This window comes from Dermacentor silvarum, chromosome 6 (genome assembly GCF_013339745.2).
Source record: "Dermacentor silvarum isolate Dsil-2018 chromosome 6, BIME_Dsil_1.4, whole genome shotgun sequence".
Lineage (NCBI taxonomy): Eukaryota > Metazoa > Arthropoda > Arachnida > Ixodida > Ixodidae > Dermacentor > Dermacentor silvarum.
This window is the reverse complement of record NC_051159.1, coordinates 79,315,636-79,339,506: the sequence shown is the minus strand read 5'-3', so window position 1 is coordinate 79,339,506 and position 23,871 is coordinate 79,315,636. Positions and strand designations below refer to the sequence as shown.

At 47.1% G+C, this 23,871-nt stretch overlaps 2 protein-coding genes across 3 annotated transcripts in view; one reads left to right on the top strand and one right to left on the bottom strand.

The window, feature by feature from the left end:
* LOC119455636 (doublesex- and mab-3-related transcription factor 1) overlaps positions 1 to 12,291 on the bottom strand; it is a 169,650-nt gene extending 157,359 nt beyond the window's left edge. The window contains exon 1 of the mRNA XM_049668921.1: positions 11,505 to 12,291. Coding sequence (XP_049524878.1) covers positions 11,505 to 12,018 — 514 coding nt within the window. The 5' untranslated portion in view covers positions 12,019 to 12,291. The remainder of the gene's footprint in view (positions 1 to 11,504) is intronic.
* Positions 1 to 23,871, top strand: part of LOC119456744 (acetylcholinesterase) — a 266,636-nt gene that overhangs the window by 42,247 nt on the left and 200,518 nt on the right. The gene's annotated exons all lie outside the window — the stretch shown is intronic.

Sequence of the window (23,871 nt, the reverse complement as noted above, 5' to 3'; positions counted from 1 at the left end):
TGCTTGTGTTGCTCTTTTGTGCTCTTATAAACATTACTTTTTCCACTTTTCTCTATGTTATCCGCGATCCACATTTGTCCTCTGTTAATGATTTGTTATTATTGCGATAGCAATTATATGGACACTTCAACCGGATTTCTGCCGTCGGCGTCGCCGTCGTCGTCGCCGTGAGGTTCCCTATAGATAAAATCTTCGCCGCGCGCCGTATGCCCGAGCGGAAGCGTGCGGGGACGCGCGCTATCATGGAGAGCGAACGCACTCAATCTCCCACGCGCAAGCAAGGAAGCGGGAAGCCAGCGCCGGAAAGAGCGGGGGAGGGGAGGGGGGGCGCACTTCTACTCTGCCAACAACCGCGCTCGTCGCTCGCCCCGCACCGTCTCTTATCTCCCCACGGCTCTGACCTTTATGCACTGTGCATTCGCCGCTCAGTTTCCGTTGAAGCGATAGACCGCACGTACCTTCGCCGCCGCAGCTTGCTGCCAGCGTTTTGACAGTCGTTGTCTGCAGTCATTCAGTGTGATCTATTCGTGTTTGTTTGTGCGCGCTCACACCACGCTTGTTCATTCAGTTAGTAATAGTCGTGCCACATTTTCCAACGCACGCTACACATGCAATGCTGCCCGGATCGGCAGTGCAGCACTACAGGTGTGTCCCTTCGCACGCGCTGCCCACGGGAAGCGCTTCTCATCAACACCACCGTTTCACACGCGCCTCCTCGTGGTCATCGAGTCTCTCTTCATGTCGGTCTACTTACGCTGCAGCACACCTGCTACTTAATCAGCTCATGCTTACTACAATTCATATTGCTACCAAAGCCGCTCACCTTACTTCGTATGACATTGCTGTGTTGCTATCGCATTCATTGGTTCGCCCTTAGGGCGAAACTGTGACATTTTTCGTTATAGACTTTTGATAGTGTTTTGTAATTTCATTACCTTCTTCTTTTTGTTTTTACTGAGCTATGATTTTGGGCTAGCCGGCTCTTTCTGTAGCCAAACTTCCTATATTTCACAGCAAATAATTAAATAAGTAAGTAAATAAATAAATAATAATTAATAATAAATAAATAAATAAATACGAATTGTACAAATAAAGCAAACCGAAACAGCTGTCTGCTCCAATATAAATGGCACACGGGAACCAGGCGCCTTCGTGATCACTGCTCGACGACGCTCGAAGGCTCAGACAAATCGGAAACAGATATTTGAAACCCGCGTGGGACAACTGCATCGCGTTGTTCTCACGCTGCGCCCGCAGACGTTGGTGGAGCGCGAGTCCCGTCTCTGTGTTTTTGGATCGAAAGCGGACGTAGTTTAGGCGCGGCAATAGGCGGAACTGGTGGAGACAGGCACTGCAAACAGCGCGTTCTAGCCCTGCGTCTCACGTGCCGTAGCGCCAAGCGCAAGTTGAAATGATATGAGTTTATTTGCCACCGTGTACAACCAACCGATGGCAGGCCTAACTTATGCAGCCTAGCGAGTCCACAGGCCGTAATTAAATATAGTTTGGCATCAGCGTGATGGCAGCGCACACAATTAGCACGAAATCAGCTCACACGAGCAGTAAAGTACAGCATGAACAAACAAAAGCAATATCAGTGGGCAAAGTATTGCATTTCACATGTGAAATAACATTGTTAATATGTAATAATCAAGATAACGTGTACATTTCACGCAGCTCGCAATACCTGCAAGCAAAAATATCAAAGTTGGTAGCATGACAGTTATTAAGGAGCGAAGGCGATGTAAAGCACGGACGCTGTTTGCTAGAATTCAGACGAGGTGTATACTTACAATCCGATGCTCACCATGTCTTGTGGGGTAATACAGTATATTTTGCTCTAAGCGTGCCAGACATGCCAGAACGTCTCTTTGCGCATCTAGTTTAAATGTTACACTCAGCCGGTATCTATATACGTTATGTATGCTAATTATCTGGCACTTCCGAAAAAAAGCTCAACCCCTGGGTGAGCCATATGCTGCAGTGAAAAAGTGACGAACATATCTTTTATGAATAAAGTGAATTCAGTGCAAATTAGAATATCTTGCTGTTCCCCATAAAAGTTGACAATAATTTATATACGAGTAGAACAATGAATAGTTTTATTCTTGAAGTTAGCTGATATCTAACACGACCTACTGCGCCCGTGGTTTGAGCTAGTTTTTTAGTAAATGGTTTATATGGTTCTCCAAGGACGTATTAGACGAGATTGTAAGTGCAAGGCACTTAAGAACATCAAAAATTTCAATATTACGAGAGATAAGAACTATTGCTTGTGTGGAGGGACTGATTTACTTTTTGGCTTGAATATTACTATTCTAGATTTTCTTTCATTATACTGCGTGTAGTTCCAGTCCGACCAGCACTGTAGTGATTGCCTTGTTTCATTACACATAAAAAATATGCTGGTATCATCTCCATAGATGATAAATATTGCTTTGGAATTAATATATATATGGTTAAGGTATATTTTAAATAGTAGAGACCCTAAAGCGTTACCTTCAGGCACCATACAAAAAATAGGTTTAAATTTATAACTTGAATTAGCTATTTGGACGATGTGTTCTCTCCCCCTTTTACTCCCCCCTTTCCCCTTTTATTTCTAGACGTTCCAGAACTGACAAATTCCCCTAAAATTTCAGGTTTTCCTGGTTTTTCCTGGTGGCAAAGAGCCTGAGTTAACTGGAAAATTTTCTAGTTAACCAAGTTCTCTCTCTTATTTGTCGTTATTGCTAACTGGCGCGATAGAGTGGGAGGTTTTCTCTCCAGTTTATCTCGTCTTTCGCGGCAAACATCAAGTTTTCACTCTCTCCCTCTGGGACAGTCATCCACCTGGCGTAGTGCTGCACAGCAGTCTTGTATTCATCAAGTAATTTCAAAAGAAATGGGCAACCGCCTTTGTAATACCTTCTCTCAAGTGCCATAGGACATCAGAGGCACAAATTAAATAATTTATCAATGCAGCTGGCATGAGCCCAATCAAAAACGTCATAATGCGACCGCGCGTGTTCTGTGTGACATCGCTGTTCACCCAGTAACTGGCCGCGCTCGTGCTAAACAAGGCGATGTTTATGATGTTCGATGATTATGATGATGTGAGTGCGTGAAGCCAGGAGCCAACTTGAATTTTCTCGGCGCCGCCGATTGCGCTGTTTTCGAACATAATATTCTCAGAAACAACTCGGAAAAGTGCCGCATGCAATTAAAGACAATGGGCGACGCGGTTCATTAGGTCCGAAGCAGAGGGTTTATTTTGTCGCGATTCATTTCATTGCCCATTGTTTTCTTATCATACTTCGCGCCGACCGAGTCTCCTGTCCCAGTCACAACGGCAGCGCTAGCGGCGTGCAAGATAAAGACGAAGGGTGAAATGGAATGGAAAGTGAAATCAGTGATTACAAAGTACAGCCCCGGGTAGAAGGCCTGCCAACTGAGCGTATTCAAGTGCACACAGTTGTCAAACGACTGCAAGCTAGTATTGACACTAAGATTGAGATCGATTTTATACTGTTTTGAAAGACAGCATCAAAACAATACGAGGCATAACGTTACGCACACGTTTCGTCATGCCATGTTTTGCATACGCACTTCCCACACTTTCAGCTGGACACATAACTGTCATTTTTCTGAATGTCTCCTCGAAACACTCACAAGTGAAAGGTGTAGGCGCAGCGCTAGTTTTTAACTAGATACCTTATGGCCCATATTGCAATTTATAAGTTCTAGCCGTGGCGTTCGCAAGGCGGATGCCCTTGGAACGAATTCTCAGGATGACACCAGTTTCGAGATGTTTATTGCCAAACTTTGCGGAGAAATGCATTGGCGTTCCAGTTACTTTTGTGCGTCAATGCATAAAACTACGTTTTGTGAAGAAAGTAACTGGAACGCCAATGCATTTCTCCGCAAAGTTGGGGAATTAATATCTCGAAACTGGTGTCATCCTGAGAATTCGTTCTAAGTGGATCCACCTTGCGAACGCCACGGCTAGAGTTTGCAAAGTGCAATATGGGCCATACGGTAATTAGTGAAAAACTTAACCTGTGAATTTTTAAAGATTATTCCATTAAGCATTTCAATTTCTTGTGCAAGTAATATCCGCCTCTTCGAGTAGACCGGCTCATGAACTAGGATTGTGCGATCTGCCACAGGCAACCTTTAAAAATGTTTGAACGTTTTCGCTGAAATACTCTGTATACTTGGACCATGGCCAATAGCGGTGTTGCAAAGAAAAGCATTTGTCTATTTAAAAGATTTCTTAAAAGATATCAGTATGTTAGCTTTACATAAACGTTTAGTGTCATCTAATACAAAATGTCACGATGCTACGGATGATGTACGTGTTATGTAGGTCAAAGCATGTTATAAGTTATTATGTAGTTATCTACTATGTTACATAAGTATCTGACTGTATTCACTGTTTTCCCGCACATTTTGTGACAGCATTTTTCGTTGCCAAGCGCTGAGGAGCTGCCGGTGCCACCTAAAGGAGTCAACTTCCCCTTAAAATCATGTCGTTAAAAAGCGCCCGAAGTCTCGTTTGAATGAAGCGGCTTCAAGATCCATTGGATATATATGAAATCAAAGAAAAAACTTCTATGTTAGACAGAATTGGAATTCCGCTTTTTTTTTTTTAGGTATCATGCACAGACTAGGTTTGAATCAACAATCCTTTACTGCTGTCACAGGTAGCACTGCAGACAGCAGTCTAGTGCAACAACGCCTGTGTTCGTTTTGTTTTGCACTTGGAAATTATAAGTTGTCCCCAGGCAGGCATAGTGCTAATATTACATGCAGACAGACATCCTTATCTAGTTTTACCGAAAGACGCAAACGACGGAACCCCCTTGTGATGAGCTGACAAAAAAAATTAATGCGTAAATAAACCTAATCGTGACATAGTTAAAGAAATTAGGGGCGCCTTCACACTAGTGGTGCGAAGACTGGGCAAACAGCGAAGCTGGCACCTAGCTTTATCTCGGCTCGGCAAAGTTTTGCGAGGTTATACTTTGAGACTCGGCCACGTTTTGCGCAAGATCACCTCGGAATCATCGACAGTCCAAGAAGTAACGAACACTCGGTCATCAAAGTATCTGGACGCTTCTGGAAGCTCAAACGCTTTTGCTCGATTTCGCGGGCTCGTAACTCCGAATATTCTGCGAATCGCCGACGTTTCGCCGCCGTTTCGGCGGCGCGATACTCGGGATCGGACCGAAGTCATCTCACTCGCTCTCGAGTAACGGCGCGGCGGCATTCGCGCCGCGCTTCCTCTTCTTCGGCCGCCCCATCTTCACGGCGATGTGCTCGCCGCGGAGACGGCGGGGCTTTTGTGTCGTCGCGGCGGAGACGCGGAGCTATATATCCCGTGGGTCGGCGCAGTGACGTCACGGCTTAGCTTCGCCTCTGCGCAGCCGCGGCAACCACTCCGCACGGCGCGGTGACGTCATGGCTCGGCAAAGCTAAGGCGAAGCGATGCGGCGCGCGGGATGACGTCACGGCTCACGCAGCTGTGGCGAGGCTCGGCGCGGTCGGCGCAGCTGGGGCGAAGCGTTGCTGGGCGACGCTTGGTGACGTCATCGTCAGGCGGAGGTTTTGCGGCGTACACTCGACGGACCATCGTCGAGCTTAAACAGCTTCGCTAATTCACAGGAGTGTGTGTCATTGCGCTTGGACTCTTTCTGCACTACCTCCAGGATCGGCCCACATTTAGGGCGTACACCACCGGACTACCTCCAGCTTAAACAGCTTCGCTGTTAAAACAAACGATATGTGCATATGTGATATGTGCATGTGTTTGTGTGTGAAGCCAGTCCTTTTCGACTCTATTTAGGCCCTTTGTCTGATCAATTTTTAGTATCTTCTTAAAGGAAAGCAAACAGGCTTGGGACACTGATTTCATACGTGCATTAACTGTGCCTAAAAAAGGTTCGTTTTCGATGTTTGCTTCGAACTTAACAGCTTATAACGGCCGTAGGTCGAAAGAGGTATTTCTATCCGGCACATCAGGGTCCAAACACAACTATCTGTGGTGCTTGCGGCGGGCGGTACTGAGCTTCCGAGAGATAACATCGTGTTTACTCCTCGCTGTGCCCGTAGGTATTTTGCTAATTACGACCACTTACGAAATTTTCATAATAATCTAAGCCACATCAAGCGTCACGCGCTAGCGGATACCGTTGTTTGACGATGTAGCAGCAACGAAATCCAACGGTCTATATGAGTGTACAAGTGGCGCGAGCGACGCCTTAGACACCAAAGCGGAAAAAAATCGAAGGTCGCACGATATGCCTGACGCGTGACCTGTCAACTAAACAGTACGCACACTCATTCTAACAAACGTTTTCCGCGTGCGTGTTTTATTGGATACACGTATATACTTGAAAAGGGACAGATATGGATATGATGTGAAGTAACAGTGGCAGACAGAGCTGTTCTCAACGTTTGAGCATTCAGGGTCGATATATGGCGTAACGATTCTATTCCGGTGCTTTTCGCGTATTGTCAGTGGTCCGAGCGGCACTTCGCCAACGTTATCAAAAGGATCGGCCAGTCACGAATGGTGAATGATGAGAAAGGAATGTAATTGAGCAAAAGGAATCATTGCTTTACAACGGCTCAGTAATTATTTGACGACCATTATAACGCACCATGAGGTAGGTAGATCAGGGAGGATCAGAGAGCAAACGGAGATAGCCGGCGTTTTAGTTGACATTAAGAGGCAAAAATGGAACTGGGCAGGCCATGTGATGCGTAGGATGGATAACCGGTGGACCATTAGAGTTACAGAATGGACACCAAGAGAAGGGAAGCACAGTCGGTGACGGCAGAAGACTAGGTGGGGTGATGAAGTTAGGAAATTTGCAGGCGGAAGTTGGAATCAGCTAGCGCAAGACAGGGGTAATTGGTGATCGCAGGGAGAGGCCTTCGTCCTGCAGTGGACATAAATATAGGCTGATGATGATGATAACGCAGCAACGCTGTATTACAAGACCGACAACGAACTTCCTGTTCAAATCTGAACCTGCAACTCAGCTTTACATCCCAATTACCTTAAGAAATAAAGTGGTATAAAAATTTTCGTGCATTGCTGATTCGTAATTAATGCTCTGATTTCATTCTGTTCCCGCTAAATTACGCTAGGCTAACACTGCGAACAAGATGAATAATAATAATAATAATAATAATAATAATAATAATAATAATAATAATAATAATAATAATAATAAAATGATGCGCATACTAAACCTTATGGCAATTACTTGCCAAATCTGTTCTTGCTCTTGTTTTTTAAGTTAGTTTCCATTTCGTGACATTTGTGCGCCAGTAAGACATGTCACTGTGCAGGAATTTACCTATCTGTAGTTCTTTCGTTCGCACTGATCGCTGTAGTTAACACTATTAAAAACATGAGATTACCGGCTTGAGAAGATCCGTGACCTCGGTCAAAGCGAGGTAACTTCATAAATGATCAAGTTCGCGCAACAATCTTTTCAAGCTTAGTTGGCTGCACGAAATTATATCGAAAAAAAAACTGTACCAAGTTACAAATGTCCTCAACGAAGCGATAAACAAGTAATTCATAAAAATTAAAGCTATTTCACTAAGAGAGTCGTTAATGTGTGCTACGATAAAAACGGGAAAAGGATGCGTCCGAGGCAGCATTTTGTAATATGATGCCCGAACACAGAATTGGTCAGCGAGTGTGGTCACTCGGATACATTTAGTGCGGCTGTTGCGAGGTGGTCAAAACCACGAGCTGCAACTTCCGCCAACGTCCGCTCCGGTACAGCGAACGAACCATATACAGCGTATTCGGTTATTCGAAGCAGACGTTCGCAATGCGAGTGGGCAGACAACCAAGTCTTAGTCATCGGTCCCTCCACCCTCGTCGATTTATACCTTCCGATAAGATGATGTCATTACAAAGGCGTTACACGTAGACAGGTGTGCAACGCATGAAACAGGTATACATAGGAATGTGCATGTGATAGTATGCAAATGCAATTGCACACGACGTCAATTGAGGTGACCTCGCGTCACGTGCGCTACCTGGAACACCTTTGTTTAAATGAAGTGCAGCAAGAATACGCGATGAAGAGATAAAATAAAAAAACGAGACAAAATAAAGTGTGCATGACAATGGCACTCCAAAGAGAGGGCACGAGTACTCAAACAACAAAGAGGCAACTAGCTCATAGGGTGACTTGTAGCAAAATGCACGTCAATTTCCACTGCTATCTCGCATTACAGATATATCGGCAATCGAACGCAAACATCTCTTTCACGCTTCTCGCATCACTCGTCCTTGGTGGGTTTCCCTCTATTTGACTATTCACGGTGGCTCTCTCAGGCTCTCGCACAATTGTGTCTATGTAGACCACTCCAAATCACCCTTAAAGCGCAGAAAGGAACGATACGTTAAGATAGCAACATCGGGCGATGCCCGAAATGATGATGCCACCTTTTTGATCCACAGATATTGCGTTTAGATTAATTATGCAAGAAAACTATTCATCGACATTTAATTTTCGATTTACCACTTCGAGGTCTCCTTATAGGTTACTTTCATTGCACTATAACAGAGCAGCGTTGACACATAGTTATAACTACGTAACGCATAGTTACGTAGTTATCAAAAAATAGGTGCGTGGTGAAATGAAACTGTAAACTGAAATCGATGTTTTATTTGCATGATTCCTGCTGCAAACTGTATGGTGGATTTTACTACTTTTGGAGCATCTTTTCTCCCGTAGTGGTGGACGCGTGTTCAATGGTGTGACCATATAGTGCCTGGCCTTGACTGATTCGTCCCCGCAGACATAGTGATGTACTGTCGACCAAAAAAGTTTACGGACCATGGGATTTCAGAAAACGCTAAATATCCCAGCAGCTTTTAAAAGTAGCCAGTAAAGCCGTACATCACATTGTTGTTCGCATATACCAGTAGAGGCTGGAAATGGGAATACCAGGCTGTGTTTTGAGGCTGCGGACATATTCAGCTTTTTTGTCAGATCCCTTGTTCCGTAAACTTTTTCGGCCGATAGTACTTAATTTGTTCGTGTGGTCGAAACCACAAACACTTAGCAATGCCTTCTCTTTCCTCGAATGATAACTGACTGGAACGCGTTACCGACTTCTGCAGGTCAAGGCTATTATGCTGATAAGCTTGAGAACGCATTAAGATCTATCTCGTTGATTGGGTAAATGTTTTTGGCTATCTTCCTTACGTCATGTATTTTCTGGTCTTTCGCTCATTGCTGGATACGATTGTATCATTGACTGTTGCACGCTACATGCTTCTTCTCTGATTTAGCAAATATTGTTTCCCTTTTCACGTGGTACAATTCAAACGCTTGCTCTTACGTCATTGTAGTTCGTCGTTCTGCGAGTCTACGGTTCGTAAGTTGCTCGTGTTTAAACTAAAATTGATTAATATTACAATCACTGGCTATTCATTTTCAAGTTTTCCCCCTCTTCGCATCCCATCTGCCAACGCGAAGCAGAGTCCAGTACCCTGCTCTGTCGGCTATGGCTAGGACTGGCCTTTACAAGGTATTCTGATTTGCAGATTGGAACGGGCTGCCGATAACGCAACGTGTCACGAAAATGGTGACGTGGTCGGCTATGCCTAGGAGTGGCCTTTACAAAGTATTCTGATTTTCGCTTTGAAATGGGCAGCCGATGACGCAACGTGACACGACTATGGTCACGTGGTCGGCTATGGCTAGGACTGGCCTTTACAAAGTATTCTGATTTTCGGATTGGAACGGGCGGCCGATAGCACAACGTGTCACGACTATGATCACGTGGTCGGCTATGGCTAAGAGTGGGCTTTACAAAGTATTTTGATTTTCGGATTGGAACGGGCGGCCGATAACGCAACGTGTCACGATGTCACGACTATGGTCACGAGGAGACCCTTGAACACATTCTGTGTAACTGTCCTTGCTATAGTGTACGGAGTCGATCGCTCGCGACTTCGCTAGCTCGAGTTGATCACACACCATTGCCGGTACAAAGCATTTTGTAGTGTACGGTGATCGTGACCGGCTGCGATCTTGTGTCGGTGCCCTCCCTCTCTCTCTCTCTCTCTCTCTCTACTTTCTTCTTACCTTTCTACCTCCCCCTCCCCCACGCCGCAGAGTAGGGTAGCAAACTGTATTTTCTGCGCTGGTTAACTTCCCTGCAATTTTTTTTCTTTACTATGATCTGTCCCTCTCGATGGGAAGTACAAGGCTGTTGGCTGCTGAGGTCGGATGAAAGCACTCATGTAACCAATAAGATATTAAACATTTTAATTACTTAGTTCTTGACTGACAACACTAGATACATACGTCAACGTAAAGACGATAAGTTGAATGAGGCAAGAAACTAAATGCGCTCCACCTTCTAATGTGTTTCTTCTAAAAGCCGAGCTGGGCAACCGTTGAGCAACTTTTATGAAGTTAAATGTGCGATTTGAAGACGCTGCAGTAGCGATTATCGCACTGAATAGCGTCTTTGGCTTTCGATGAGTCATACCTGTGTTACAGGTTACAACAGGTTCTGTAGTTTAGGTAAACCAGTGACGTTTCTTGCTTTGTCAAATATTTCGTTTTCGTACTGTAGCTTTATATTTTTTCTTTCTTTCTATTGCATTGAGGAAAGTTTTTCACAAGGAAAGTTAGCCATTCAGCACGAAGTGTTAGCAGTCAGTTTATAAGAAAATTTATGTTGTTCAAGTTTGTCCAAACGCTAAAGTACTTTTTCAAACGAACGCTTGCCGACATGAATATAATGCCATGTGACACTATGGCTGCAGGAAGCCATGATAAACATGGTACCGAATTTTACTTGCCTCTTCCAAACTAAGTAGCTATGTAGTCGTTGGGTGCCTGTAATCGTTCCCGACAAGCTGCGGTGACGTTTTTCCATAATTGTATACCAGTCTGAGCACCAGGCTTAATTCGTCAGCTCGTCACAGCTAACCCCAAGCGCAAATGAACGTCGTGGATTTTCTGCTGTCTATCTGGCTGTCACCACAATTGGCAAGGCAACTCCAGTAGCAGCTTAAATACGATCGGTACGAAGAAAACTTTCCAGTTTGGTGTGTTGGTATCAATGTTGACACCTCTTTGCGATTGCCGGTTTCCGTATAACACTTGCGCTGAAGTTTATAGAAAACAACTCTTCCGGTAGGCAACCAGCTTAAGGAAACGGATAACAGGTCTCCACGCATGGCGCATATCGTGGCAGCAAAGTGGACTCCTACAGTGCGAAGCAATAAGACGCACGCGGAGACACGACAGTAAAGCACTTTCGGATTGACAACTGGAAGATATGCAGACTTCACAGTGTGAAGACCTAAGCTGCGATTAAAGCATGGTCTACGAACTGCGTCGGATGGGCGATACACAGTGTGGTTCCCGAAACTCGTCAGCCCAGCTAAGAGACGAGTAAGGCGGACTTAGTCACAGGTACAGATTCGACATACAACGATCTCTCGCCGGTATAGAGTACTACCTCACCAGAGGGTGCCGGAGATGCTGCTGCGGCGGCGACCGCCCTGAAAGCGGCGGCCGCGGCGGCGGTCTGCGCTGCCGCCGCTGCCGCATTGGCCGCGTTGGTGCCGAGCGGCGAAGCGGCCAGCCGACGCTGTTGTGTCCACGACGAGGGAGGCCCATGAGCGGCAGCGTTGGCCGTGGCGTCAGCCGAGTCACCGCCGGCGTCGTGCGGTGCGACTCCATGCGGCATCGCGATTATCGGCACCAGGCCCAGAGCCTCGTCCTGGGCCAGCGACCGGCGCAGCGCCACTTGGGCCGCCATCACGCGCTGGCGCTCGGCGATCAGCTTGCACTTGGGGCACACACAGTCCTTGAAGCGGCACTGGCGCTTGTGACCTCGCACGCGGATGCGGAAGCCGTGGTTACGGCAGCGGGCGCACTTGGGGCCCCGCAGCTCGTCGTTTCCCCCTTGCTGCTGCGACTGCTGCAAGCGCTGTTGCTGCAACGCTGCAGCCCTCGGCTGGTACGTCCCGTTCATGGCACTGTCCTCCGGTCTCAGTTTAACGCGCCAAGAGGAGAACCGAACGCACGGGGCCAGTCCACCGACAATCGAAGAGCGCGCGCGAAGTCGACTTGGCGCGTCTCGGGGCGCCTGGGGAGCCGCCGAGGCCGAGGCGAGACGGCGCGGCGCGCCACGCACGAGGAGGTTGGGTTGATGCGCTGTGCCGCGTGCTCGCGAGGCGCACGGTATCGTCGTTCGTTCCGTGTTTCCAACGGCGCGCGCAAAGCGCTGGAGGCGAAGCAGTCACGTGGGGCGGCGGCGCGCCCGCGACGGCGATGCCGCCTCGCGGCGCGCCGCCAAAGGATACGACGCTTCTCTGTTTATCGGACGGTCGGGCTACCGAAGTTTTTGCCGGTAGCGGGGGTCCTTTTCGCCTCCCGCTCCTCACCCTTCACAGCCAGATCGCCCTTCTCCCACCGCCTTCTCAATAGCCCACAGCACATCTGGCAGCGGATAAGTGTCACGGCTCCCTTGCGAATGCATGAACGATGCCCGAGTTTTCGTCAAACGTAGGCCGGTGCAAGGGAAAAACGCTCAAGCCTTACGATAGAGCTTAGTTTACCAGAACAGGGCTCTGTCCTGTAAGGAGTGCAAGTTCCACGGCCCCACCAATACGGAGCAAGGTAGCGTGAAATTTAGCTCGTTCAATTAAAAGCCATACCAAGAGTTAAAACACACAAATGCCATATATTCGTCTACTGGAATTGGCGTCCGTCACCCAGCAGTAATTTTCTAGCAAAGTGCCACAGTGCACTGTACGCCTCAAGACGTGGTTGATGTCATTTAAGAAATAAGCTTTACTTGACGAAATTTGAACTTGCAGAATTTTCTAGCGTCGGCTGATTGAAGTAAGCCTAGTCTGCAGCGCTCGCTTTCGAAATTTGAAGTTTATTTGATTCGCAACAGGTTGCGAAATAAAATGGTTGGTTGGAAACGTTTTGGGGGGTTGAAGACTGAAGGTATACTCATTATCACGTAAAATGCATTTTGACCGTGGGGTTTTATGGTTGCAGTCTTCAATATGGGGACTTTATTGATTGAACAGACGTCATTTATTAATTTAATACACTCTAATCGCCCGTAGGCGTCCTAAGCGCTACATTAGGTTCAGCTTCTCCGCTCAGGTAGTTTGATCAAGAAGCCCAACGACCATAACTTCTCTTTATTTTCAACTAGCGCAGCACATAAGCCCGTAGAGAGCTCCGTGAGGCATTCGATGTCTATTTAGTCTATTCAATTAAAATTTGTCTCCAAAACGATAGTTTTTTTTTATCAGAAGGCAGAAGAGCCCGTGCTTTGTTAGTACAGTGCCATTATCGCCAAAAATGATAATTAAATCAAGTGGTTTATGCTCTCTCTATTAATTTGCCACTCTGCAGCCGAAGGCTGTGAACTGTACTTAAGAGCGATGGTAGCGGTGGTAGTGGATTGTAGTTACAGGCGTGTTTACTTCGGCGACCGGAAATTGCTCCGCATGAGCGTCTCTTACATTGTCACTGGGGTATGTTACTACACGTTCAGTAATGACGAAGGCGTGACGTGGTGGTCACATGGTGCGCTTGCCTTGCAGCGCGGAGGCGGATTTCACCCTCGTGTGAATATCGTTTTGGGAAAGCTAGAAGACGTGAAGCTTCCTTGCGGACTATACTGGTTCTCTCTGGAAACATATGGTGTTGCAGGTACGCATGCGGAAGGTATTTCTTCTGTAGAGAGAGCAAACGGACCCGATCGTGTTCTTTTAGTGCCTTCATTCGTCGCACTTTTGGTTGATCACGCACGCCACAACGTGAAGTAAAAATATATACAGGGTGTTTCAGCAAACACTTTCAAAAATTCTTAAAGGTTGCCTGTGGCAGATAGCACAATTTTCGTTCATGAGCTGGTCTACTCGAAGTGGCGGACATTACTTGCAGAAGAAATTGAAATGCCTAATTGAATAATTACCAATAATTCACTAATTAAGTTTTTAAATAATTACCTGATGGCCCATATTGTAATTTACAAATTGTAGCCGTGGAGTTCGCAAGGCGGATCCACTTGGAACGAATTCTCGGGATGACACCAGTTTCGAGATATTAATTATCGAACATTGCGGAAAAATGCATTGGCGTTCCAGTTAATATCTTAACAAAACGTCGCTTTATGCATTCAAGCACAAAATTAACTGGAACGTTAATGCATTTCTCCGCAAAGTTCGGGAATTAATATCTCGAAACTGGTGTTATCCTGAGAATTAATTCCAAATGGATCCGCCTTGCGAACTCCCCGGCTACAATTTGTAAATTGCAATATGGGCCATCAGGTAATTAGTTAAAAACTTAATTAGTGAATTATTGTTAACGATTCGATTACGCATTTCAATTTGTTGTGCAAGTAATGTCCGCCTCTTCGAGTAGACCAGCTCATTAACTAGAATTGGGCTATCTACCACAGGTAACCTTAAATACATTTTGAAAGTGTTCGCTGAAACACCCTGTATATATATATATATATATATATATATATATATATAGGTTCGACCTGAGATCGAACCAACGAGCTTACTTTTTTTAAGCCGCGAACTCTGACCGCTAAGGCACGTACGCCCCCACTTTTTTTTTTTCTTTAAGATTTCACTCGACAGCCAGTTTGTCCACGCAATTACTCGCACTAAGCGCTGACAGGCGCCGACAGTTTTCTATAGAGGCTCATCTCGTGCACCGTATACCACAGGACCTGGACGTGCACAGCCGGGTGTTATGCGTTGATCGAGACGCGGCGATTTGATTTGATCTCGCTTTATAAGGGTGACACATATCAATTACGAGGAAGAAAGAGCAAAGAGAGGAAAGGACAATTGGTTTAGTATACTGTTTGCTACCCTACAGAAATGGAATGAAAAAAGGAAACAAGAGAGTACTGCGAACACGCAAAAAGATGCACAGGAATTGGCCAAGAAGCAATGGTAATCTGTAAAGGCCACTTCGCGGAGGGCTCGGCGACCGGGCCTTTCTCGCATGTCCTCACAAAGATTCCTCACTACCGCAACCGTCGCACCAACGTGTACCATATATTACAATAAGCGAGAAAGAAAGGCGGAACCGAGGAGCTCGATTTTTGTTGGTTACAATCATACGAAATGACGGACGAAGAAGCCAGGACAACCTTATTATTTCTACATTTCAACTTTCCCTACGCTTTGTCTGGCTTCAGTGCCTACACGTCCTTCCGTACGATTGTGACTATCGCAATAAAGAATTCGAATATGTGTTCGTGAATGTCCCATACCAGCCACTGGTGACATAATAACCTTGCGCAGCAGCGGCTGAGGCTTTGTAGTAGGTGCAGCTTCACGGAAGGGTCGAAAATTTGTAGGAGACAGTTCTAGACACCGGGTGAGTTCCAGTCAGGTAGCGTGGCCTTACGAGCCAGTGATCCGAGTTTTCCTGCAGCGTCCGCTACGGGTGGAGGTATCCGAACTGTCAGGCACAGTGGTGGCCGGATCGAGTGGCACCGTCAGCGAGGCCATTACTAACGATGCCGCAATGATCTGGCCGCCACCCAAATCGAGAGCATGTTGGCGGACCTCCCGAATCTCGTATACCTGCTGGTCGAAGGCTTCGTGGCGTAGGGTTTACAGCAGGCTCTGAGAGCATGTTTAATATAATAAAAATACGGCTCAATGGTTCGATTGTTCTTCAGTGGCATAACTAATTGTGGTAAGGATAGCGTCAAGTTCAGTCGCCGTCGATGTCGTCGCGTGCGACGCAATGAACTTGAGTCCGACTAATGGGATGACGACGACGCCCGAGCAGCTCGTGGACAAAACGGAGCCGTCGGTATAAATTGACCTGTCGTCACCGCAATCCTCTTGTAACTAACCTGAGAGCACATTTGCCTCAGAGCCAAGGCGGTCGACGGGCTGTGCGAGGTACCGCAATGTAGACACGGGTCTTGCCGCCGGTGAACAGTTATTCGGAAGAGAAACGTGTGATCAGCAATCGACCGCTAAAATGAAAACGTTGAACGTCATCTTTGCGCTGGCAAGGAAGCCAGATGATCAGTTGGTATTCTTGAAAGGTCACGAATGTGTACTCTCAGAACGTGACCTCTCGGTGGTGATATATATGTCGTCATCACGTGAGTGAGTGATTGAAATAACTTTTATTGGAGGTCCGGCGAGGACGCGAACTCGTCGCGCACCCGGCTAGTCCCACGTCAGGACCGGCAGGTCTAGCACCAATGACAGTCGTCGCAGCGGTTGGTGCGCACTCAGAGAGAACTAAGCACGTCCTTCGGTCGTGGCTCTGTACACTGTCAAGAGCACGATCGTTAGAGGTGCAAGTGCAAGATTATTGCATAATAGCGGTTGACGATATTCTTTGCTTTTAAAATTTCAAACGCAAGAAAGAAGTGCTTTGTATGTGCATTCGGCAAAAAAAAAGCCTTATTATTTTCTTTCAACGCGAACAGGGCTGTAACCAGCGATATCAGTTGCCTAATTCTATACTTACATTGCCTCCTTTTTTGTGTGCTTTATTGGTCTAATTTTATTGCCCCATTGATTTCGCCTTATGTCACTGCTGCTATGGCCGATGATGCCGGTAGTCATGATTACACTGTCGTTTAAATCCTTGCACAGCAGCTCTTTTCGTAGTACGAAATTGGGGCTTACGATAGTTCTCTGAGACGTATACGCGCGTATAGTTTATATTACTATTATTTTTTAGCTTCGTCAGTCATTTTGAAGTCTCATATTCACAGTGAACAAGTGTTGTTTGAGAAAATTTGCGTCTACTTAGTGGTTGCTAAACTGTGGCGAGGCAACTATGAAAAGTGTTGACTATATCTCCCTCGTGTTCGTGCGTGTGTGTGCGTGTGTGTGCGTGTGTGTGCGTGTGTGTGTTGGGCACTGAAGTCCCTTTGTCATGTATCTCTCTATCAGATGACCTATGCTACTCGCGATAATTTACGATACCGCACACGCGACTAGACTCTTCATTGCAATAGTAATCTGATATTCGATGTTTTCTATTGTAAGTCGTGGTTCTTTTTTTTTTTTCGGTTGCGAAAACTAATTCTGTAATCTACGGTTTTATGTTTCATTTCCTGGAGGCACTGAATAAAAGGGAAGTTCCTGGAGGCCTGCTATTATCACGAACGAAGGTTTTGAAAGGTAACACCTCTAGGATAACGTTAAAATGTGACTAAAGCTGCAAATACGCGAAACCGCGTGAATAAACTATGGGACAGGAAAGAGCGTCTCTGTCCGGTCGCTTCATCACATGCTATCACGTCTTTTTCACCATAATAAGTACGAGACAGCCAGCACAGCAACAAGTAATGATAGACATTGAGCAACTGAGTTACTGCGAAACTCGATTGTTTTACGTACTTCCTTATTCATCCGTTTGTTCCTGTGACACGACACACAGATAACATGCCATCGATTCAAAAAACTTCATCAGCGTGGTTGCTATCACTGCTTGGCAACCACTTCTGTGCTACTGTCGGTCGGCACCGCGGAGTTTCAAACCACGTACGAAACTGTCGTTGGCACTACTGACCAGGAGCAGCTGCCGCGTTAGTGCACTGCCGTGTAAACAAAAGACACTCTGCAGGCACTTGCGGAAGTAGCCCTTTTCAATAGCCGTAGGAGCACTAATCACGCACACGTGTTATATTGCATCGGCTTATTGTCTAATCAAATTAGGTTGTACAGGCGAGATAATCAGGCAAATACACTGACTTACAGTGCTTCTTTGTTTGGGTCTTCATTTTTCTCCACTCTGTGCGTTTGTTTGTTTGTTTCTACTGTGCCCAAAAAGTGAAGGTGGCCCTTCACTTTGGGCGTACGACAAACATACAAACAAAATGGGGCACAGTGAAGATGCAAGCGCTGAAGCACTGTAAGGCAGTGTACTTGTACAATATTCATCAGCTGGATACAGTTTAAAACATCCCTGACGGTATTCATGATAACCATCTACATAGCTTGAGGAACCCGTGTGAGGTATACGTTCGATTCGGCACACACCCAGTCGCTCATACTCAGTGACCCAAGCTGGCGTGAAAGAGGTTACATGAGGACACACATACATGCCGGAAACGGGGTGACGTTGCCAAAAAATTATACTCGCATTAAAATCGGCGGATCTCACGCATATGTGTGAATCGGTGATAAGCGAGGCTTGCAATGCTGTTTACTGAAATGTCTTCACTTCCCTCCTCCTTCTTCAATCTATGTAGCTCAACGCACCTCGATCGGTGCATGCTCTGGTCCCATTTTGCTCCCTTCACTTTCTTTATTTCGCTTCTGTAGCCGACGTCAATTTCCTGTTTCCGTCCTTATAACGCGCCTCTTGTTCTACTGGTCTATTCGGGAACCTACCCGCTGGCGCATACTATTTCTGAGGGATTGGCCTAGAAATTTCACATACCCAACCGCACATGCCATGTATCCCAAACTGCCTGTTCGGGCACACCGGATGTACCCTGCGGCAAATTTCCAGTGGCACTTGCCTAATGGCCCTAGTTGTATACTCGGCAATGCAGCAGTAAGCAGCCAACAACCGGCAGCAGCACTGATCTATAGTCTCGGCAGGTGGGCAAAGTAGGCACTCGGCAGTTTGTTGACAACACCACGAAGGAGCCCCTGGAATTCAGCCACGTTTTAACAGGAAGGGTTAGCGAGTGCAGTTTAAAAAAAAATGAGGGGGTTTTACTCATTAGGGGGATACACTTAGTACATTCAGATATTATTATTATTATTATTTGATTTGAAAACATATACACAGGAAAGAGAAAGCGAGAAGCAAAGGCTGGCAACTGCCACCAGAAGGGGCACAACGCCTGCCTACTCTTCGGAAAGGACGAGAGAAACACAGAAGGAAAGATAGGAAGGAGGGGAGGAAGGAGGAAAGGAAGAGCGAGATGACAAATCTCAACGAATAAAGTAAAACATACAGTAGGGCCCGTCCCTGTAGGTCAAGCTACTAAAGAATGTAAAATAAAAGAAATAGTTGCTGGGTTACAAACGTGCCCCTAAGTTCGTTGTTTCTACAAAAGTAAGGAGAGCACGATGAGCTTGATCACGTCGAGACGCACAACCACTGGGGTATAAACATTCGTCCAGAGTCGTACACCGCAGGCCAAGGAGATGGTAGTCCCTCACTAGTGATTTGCGTTGCGCACTGAAAGCGGGACATTCCAAAATCAGGTGCTGAAGTGTCTCGCAGCCACCGCAAGACGTACACGATGGACTAGTCACCCGTCCTTGTCTGTGTAAACGTTCGTGCACATTAACACAGCCAACCCTTAGCTTGAGTAGTTGCGCTCTAGCGCGACGAGGCAAGCCTCGACCGCGAACACGGGGCGGGAACGTTCCATTTGCGACGCGTTGGTCTGGATGCTGCTTGAGTAGGTGGCGACGAATCAGCAGGCGAGCGTCATCAAGCTTGCACAAAATTTCAGGGCAAGCGCAGTCGTTATGAGTGCAAGTTGAAGCCAGTCGATCAGCCTCTTCATTTCCGGCGATCCCAACGTGCGAAGGTATCCATTGAGCAACGAGAGATACCCCACGTGATAAAATTTTGTTGGCAGAGTCTGTAATGCTGCGCACAATTGGGCAATCAACCTGACTGCGTTGTAATCTGCTAAGCGCAGCGCGGGAGTCCGTAAATATGACAATCTTCGGCGGTGTGGTTAACTCCTCTTGCACGTATTTCAGTGCAACATTAATTGCTGCTAGCTCCGCAGTTGTTGACGAGGCTGGATGGGGTATATGAAATATACGTCGTGCTTCAGTTGAAGGGCAGAAAAAAGCTGCAGAGGCGCCTTGACCGTCACTGTGCACAGATGCATCTGTAAATACTTGAAGGTAATCTGGAAATTTCTCGAACATGTGCGACTGAGCCAATTGGAATATAGCCGAAACAGGCATATCAGACTTTTTGTGTATGTCAGGGATTGTAAGGTAAATGGGCAGTACGTGTTTGGTGATGTCTTGCGGCGGCGAAGGCGTAACTGAAGCATCATGTTCAGAAATGTCAGTAATGTTCATAAATAATGCTGCCATTTTTCCAATGCGAGAAAACGGGCGGTGAATCAGACGATCAAGGAGCATTTGACCATTCGATGCGCGGTGCAGACGCTCTATATGAAATAGAGCTCTCTGGTCTGCTTGTAGCCTTAGAGGTAAATGATGAGCTTCAGTGAGTAATGGAACTGATTGCGCCTCACGAGGTAATCCCAGCATTATTCGAAGGGCAACGCGATGATCACGTTCCAGTTGGGCCATCAAACTAGGTGGGACGTTCAGGAATGGAAGCGCATACATCATGCCTGAGAGTACAGATGATTGGTACACCTGCAGAGCCGTTGTTTGGTCACAGCCAGCACCTCTAGCAGTCAAGGCGGCCACATACTTAAGGATGGACTGCGATTTGTGTCGTACGAATTTAATGGCAGGACGCCAAGAGATGCGATCATCCACAATTAAGCCCAAATAACGGTGTTGTCGCACCCAGCTTATCGGCGTTTCGTCAAGGTACAGTCGGCTCATTGTTCGACGAGCGCGCTGTTTAGGGTGGTATGCTATTGCAGCCGACTTTGCAGGTGACATCTGCAGGCCAACTTCACCCAAGTACTCCGAAGTAGCGTTCAGAGCTCTTTGCAAGCTTGCACGAAGCCGCGGGCCAAGGTGCGAAGGGCCGCTTATCCACAGAGAAATATCATCTGCATAGATAGCTATGCTCACAGGGAGGTCACTGTCTCGAGGCAAGCGACTTGGAAGCGCGGCGAGTACTGTGTTAAACAGAAGCGGCGATAAAACGCGGCCCTGTGGGACACCGCACTTAACAGTGCGGGATTCACTTGTTATTGCTCCAACACGCACTTTCATCCGGCGCTCCGATAAGAAATTGCACACAAAGCGAAGCAGACGACCCGAAATTCCCGCGGTTTCAAGAGCGAAAATAATCGCCTGATGCGGAACCGAGTCGAAAGCTTGCTTTACGTCTAGGAAGAGCATGTAGGCGGAGTGCTTGTTTCCTTTAGCACATTCAAGCGTTGAGACAAGGTCTGAAATGCTGTCCAGAGCTGAACGGCGGCGACGAAAACCACTCATCACATCAGGGAAAAAATTTAACTTCTCTAGCCTGTCTTCTAGACGAAACAGGACCATTCGCTCCATTAACTTGATGACATTTGATGTTAGGGATATCGGCCGGTAGGACTTGAGGTGTCGTGCAGGGCGCCCGGACTTTAAAATTGGTATTATCACGGACGATTTCCACTCAGCAGGGATTACACCAGTTCTCCATACCTCATTATACTCGTCCAGTATACGGTCATGAAAACTGTTATCAATGTTCCGTAATGCTTGATACGTCACACCGTCTTCACCTGGGGCAGTGCGGCGTTTGGAGAGGCTGAGTGCGTGTCGTAGCTCCTCAAGAGTGAAGTCTGCCTCGTCCATCTGGCACGCTGGACCGTATAAAGCAGTCATGGTACTCTGACTTGTCAAAGAAGAAAGGTCGGAATTTGTGGTGTCACCGGACATAGGAGAGCCGAAAAGGTCTGCAAATGCCTCCGCTAGAACTTTTGGTGAATGGCCAGTCGCTATGCACAAAGCAGCCGTAGGGTTCTTGCAGATTTCGGGAGTGCGGAGAGCCTTTAGTATGCGCCACACATTTCCAAAACCACTTCCAGTATGCAGCGAACTACATAAGGCGGCCCAGCTCTTGCGACGAAGCTGTTTTGTATGCCGCCGTATGGCTGCATCAATGCGGTTATACAGAGTCCAGTCGGTGCGTCGTTTAGAGCGCTGTGCCCGCCTATAAGCGCGGCGTCGACATGCGCGGAGCCGCAAAAGCTTAAGATCGGGGTTTGGTTTGCCGATACTTCGTCGTCGTTGTATTGTAGCTTGTCGTAAACATTCACTCACCCGATTGAACAGACTGTCTTGAGATGGTGCCTCTGAGATAAGCTGACGGAACTTATCCCAGTTTGTCACTGTATAGACGGTAGTCTCTCGGCCCGCAGTATGTGTTGGTGTTAACCAAATGGGCAGGTGATCTGAGCCCCACGGGTCAGCTTCGCATGACCAGGCTAAGCACATTCAGATACGGGCAACCTAAATAAGGCGCACGATACAAGGGATACAGGAAAAGCACACTCACTAGTGCCGCAGAAATCGCTTTGCGACTTGCAGCGAAAATGTATTCCCGGCTCAATGTGACCATCAAGAAAAATTTAAACGACCTCTTTGAGGAAACTCCAAGCAGCCTGTGGATAGCCCATCACATTACTACATTAGGAAGATTATACTACATTAGGAATTCAAGCTGCAACATTTCGCGCAAGAACGAATTTTTCACGTATAGAAAGGGGGAAAATTCACCGACGATTACGATACTCCATAACACGAAATTTGAGGGCAGCTCTATACGCGTGTTCCTTTCGCGATATATTGGCTGGCGCGGACAACCTGTCTCGTGCGGCACGTTGCAAACGGAGCGAAGTGTGGCGCGAATGCCTCGCTAAGATCGTAAGAGGCAGCGTGTGTGTGACGCGTGGGCGCGATTCACAGCAGCCGCCGCAGACAGACCTCCGCACAAGCAGCGCTTTGTTTCCACATATGGTATTCTTGGACACGCTCGCCGCATGCCGGTGAACAGACGACGATGCGCTACTCTGGCGCCATCTCGTAGCGGTCGTTGTCGCAGAGGCGGCACTACGTTTTTCTTCTCACGCTTTCGCCATACCCTCCTTCTCCTCTTTCGATCCTCGCGCTCTCTTCGCTATCGCCATCTTTCATCGCCCGCTGCGCTCCGCGTTCGCTCTTTCATTCTTCGCTGTGCTCGTTCGCTCGGTTACGCCGAGGGACTACGCCGACGCGTAACGTAAGGACAGGGCGCCTAGAAGCTACGCTCGAAAAAATTAGGAAAATTGTACGACCTTGCAGAATTAGGGCCCCTGTTTCAGCGAAGCTACGGTGGCTAGATGGGTAGATGTGCCGACCGGCGCGTCTGGAGCGTAGTTCACCGCTTCTCCGCGTCATGACGCAAAATTGGCGCTGCGGTCAGTAGAACGGTTCCGCAGAACGCGTCGTCTGCTACATGGGGCTGGCGGCGAGCAAAAAAAAATAATAATAAATAAAGCCCGTATTCGAATAGTTGTACGTCGTCTGTTCGCGTCAGTTTCAAAGGTGAAGAGCTCCGCGTCTCTCGTACTGTTTGCAAGTTCCTAAGCGATGTGGAATGTTCCAGGTCGGAAAAATGATCGGCGAGATTAGCGGCGGCATTGCTCCACCAAAGAAGACCACCAAGAAGACTTACTGCTTCGCTCCGAACTGCAAGTCGGGCTCTGCATTTATGAGAAAGACAGCGGAAATGTTCGCCCCGGGCTGCTCAGTAGCTTGCTCAATATCGGCGACGTTTATGAGCAAGCCGTACACCGAAAAGCTACGTCGATGAACTCATCGACATTGGAAATTTGCAAGCCGCACATGGAGGTGCTCAGCGCCTGCGACATCGAGCACCGCTGCGCTGCTACAGGGAAACGAAAAGTGACTCTAGGCTTATATTCTATATAGCAGGCTATGTAGCAAGGAAGTTCCTGCAAAGAACCAAGTGCTCCGATTGCTCAGGGACATTACTGAATTCAACAGAACGCGCTCAGGGCTGTTGCTCCCTTCTGAAGCACTAAAAAAACTGGTAGCATCACTCGAAGACGCTCCAAGTTGTGCTTCAGTTTAAATGAGTTACGAAGGAACAGTATCGCCGACTTTGCATCCTTTCTGCAATCTGAATCCTTCGAAGTTGATCGGCTGTGAGCGGCACAAGAAAT